The sequence below is a fragment of the Olea europaea genome, unplaced genomic scaffold (genome assembly GCF_002742605.1).
Source record: "Olea europaea var. sylvestris unplaced genomic scaffold, O_europaea_v1 scaffold922, whole genome shotgun sequence".
In the NCBI taxonomy this organism is placed as follows: Eukaryota; Viridiplantae; Streptophyta; class Magnoliopsida; order Lamiales; family Oleaceae; genus Olea; species Olea europaea.
This window is the reverse complement of record NW_019267704.1, coordinates 58496-60718: the sequence shown is the minus strand read 5'-3', so window position 1 is coordinate 60718 and position 2223 is coordinate 58496. Positions and strand designations below refer to the sequence as shown.

Here is a 2223-nt window from a genome sequence, read left to right as displayed (position 1 = left end):
TTAATAATTTATATAATTTATAAACACTTCTCAAATTTGCTTGTTCATTGTAATATACAAAACAGATCACACACACACACACACACATGTTATTTTATTTTGTGTTTCTTGTGAAGTACTATGACATATTTTTAAATAATTTTGACAATCAAGGAGGTAGATTTACCTTTTTGAACCTCAACGTGAAGTGGTCGAATACGCTCCTCTTATTACCTTTACCTAGCGGTAAAAGTTAAAAGATACGATTAATCCATTTTTTCAAATTAAAATGGGTGGAATAGTATTTTTTTTTTAAATGAGTGATTGAAAAAGGAAGAAATTTTTTTGATTTACGTGTAATATTATTTTATGACAGATTGTGTGATTGAAAAATATGAGAAAAAAAGAAATTTAATTTAATGAGGACCAAACGGGGACGATATAAATTACTGGACACAAAAAGGTACTAATATACAAATAATCGTGCAAGTAATGAATAATATACTCATTGTTTGGAATTGAAAATTAATTTTTTCAAAAATTTTTATTTTTATTATTATTATTATTATTTTTTCCACAAGTCTTTAGTCACGCTAGTGAAGATGGGTCCCATTTACATCAAGCCATTTGCACGTGTAGGTCTGAAAGTGGCTTGCGGGAATATATATATGTTATAAGCATGAGTGTATCGAAATGATACCAAAAACCTCCACAGTTCCCCTTTATATTTGTGACCCCCCCAACACTATCATCACCTTGTCGGCCTCTATTCATTTTCTCCATCCGGAAGAGCATCTTCTCTTCTCTTGATCAAATTCCATAAATCTTTTTCGAATAGTTCTTCATCAACAAATTTTATATTTTTTCATCATGAAACAAGAACAAGCAGTCGGAACTCTTGCTAGAACAAATAGTTGCAAAAGTAACAACAAGATCATCCCAGCAAATTATGTAAGATTATCGTCTCTTAATCCAGAGAACCCTGAAGAATTTCACCAAGGGGTACTTGTTCGGAGAAGCTCAACCGCCGCCTGCCAAAGAGGACGTAGCACTGGATTCTCTGGAATTCTTCGATCACTCCTTCATATTATATCATTCCCGACGATTCTCCCCACATGTAGATGGCTAAATATTCCGACCCAACTGTCTATAACACCCTCACTTGGCCGGAAAGTCACCGGAACCCTCTTTGGCAACCGGAGAGGCCATGTCAGCTTTGCCGTCCAAGATGACCCGAGATCCGAACCTGTTTTACTCATTGAGCTTGCGGTTTCAACGTCAACTCTGGTGAAAGAGATGTCTTCTGGGCTAGTAAGGATTGCCTTGGAGTGTGAGAAAGGCCCACCGCCGTCTCGAGGCGGCCGGCCTCCGGTAAGGCTGTTCAATGAGCCAATGTGGACTATGTACTGTAACGGTAGGACTTGCGGGTACGCTCTTTCACGCGCATGCACAGATTCAGACTGGCACGTGCTGAGCACCGTTCAGACCGTATCTGTCGGTGCCGGAATTATTCCGGTTGTGGATGACGGCCGGAAGAACGGTGCATCAGAAGGTGAGTTGTTATACATGAGAGCTAGGTTTGAGCGAGTTGTGGGGAGCCGTGACTCGGAAGCTTTCTATATGTTGAACCCGGACGGCAATGGAGGGCCTGAACTCAGTATTTTCTTACTTAGACTATGAAAACAAAAAGGGAAAAAAAAAATGATTTGGATTTTTATTTGTGAGATATAGTGCTTGCTTGTGTATAATTGCAATTTGGAAAAATAATAGTGTTTAATTAGGGAGAGCTTTTATTTTGAATTCTATAATCATACGACCAATTCGTGTTGCTTTAATTATACTACTACTTTACTTGATGGATGTTGGTGGACAAGATTATTAATTTCTTCCACAAAAATGTGAACACCTTTTACTATGTTTCGATGTTTGTGAAAATCAAAGATTTTCTTGCGCATGGAGGATGGAGAAAGTGATTATTATAGAGTAGTCTTTGTGGTTCATTTTACACAATAATTCTTTCTTTCCTTTTCTTCTACAATTTTTAAATTAATTATTTTAAGATTAGAAAAGATATTTTCCTAATAATCAATTACATTATATACATGTAACGATTTGTAATTTGTTTCATAAGGTAATAAAAAACTACCACATTAACAACATCAAATTATTAACCGACACAGATGTCATATAGGACGACTACAATAGTGATGACTGCAAATAATATTACTTTTATAGGTATCTTCG

At 36.2% G+C, this 2223-nt stretch overlaps 1 protein-coding gene across 1 annotated transcript; it reads left to right on the top strand.

The window, feature by feature from the left end:
- The first annotated feature begins 667 nt into the window (after positions 1 to 667).
- Positions 668 to 1835, top strand: LOC111392370 (protein MIZU-KUSSEI 1-like). The gene has a single exon (XM_023017704.1). The coding sequence runs from the start codon at positions 850 to 852 to the stop codon at positions 1657 to 1659; it is 810 nt and encodes a 269-aa protein (XP_022873472.1). The 5' UTR covers positions 668 to 849; the 3' UTR covers positions 1660 to 1835.
- Positions 1836 to 2223: the final 388 nt, after the last annotated feature.

Coding starts and splice junctions, on each gene's coding strand:
- LOC111392370 (XM_023017704.1), top strand. CDS start 850: ATGAAACAAGAACAAGCAGTCGGAACTCTTGCTAGAACAAATAGTTGC.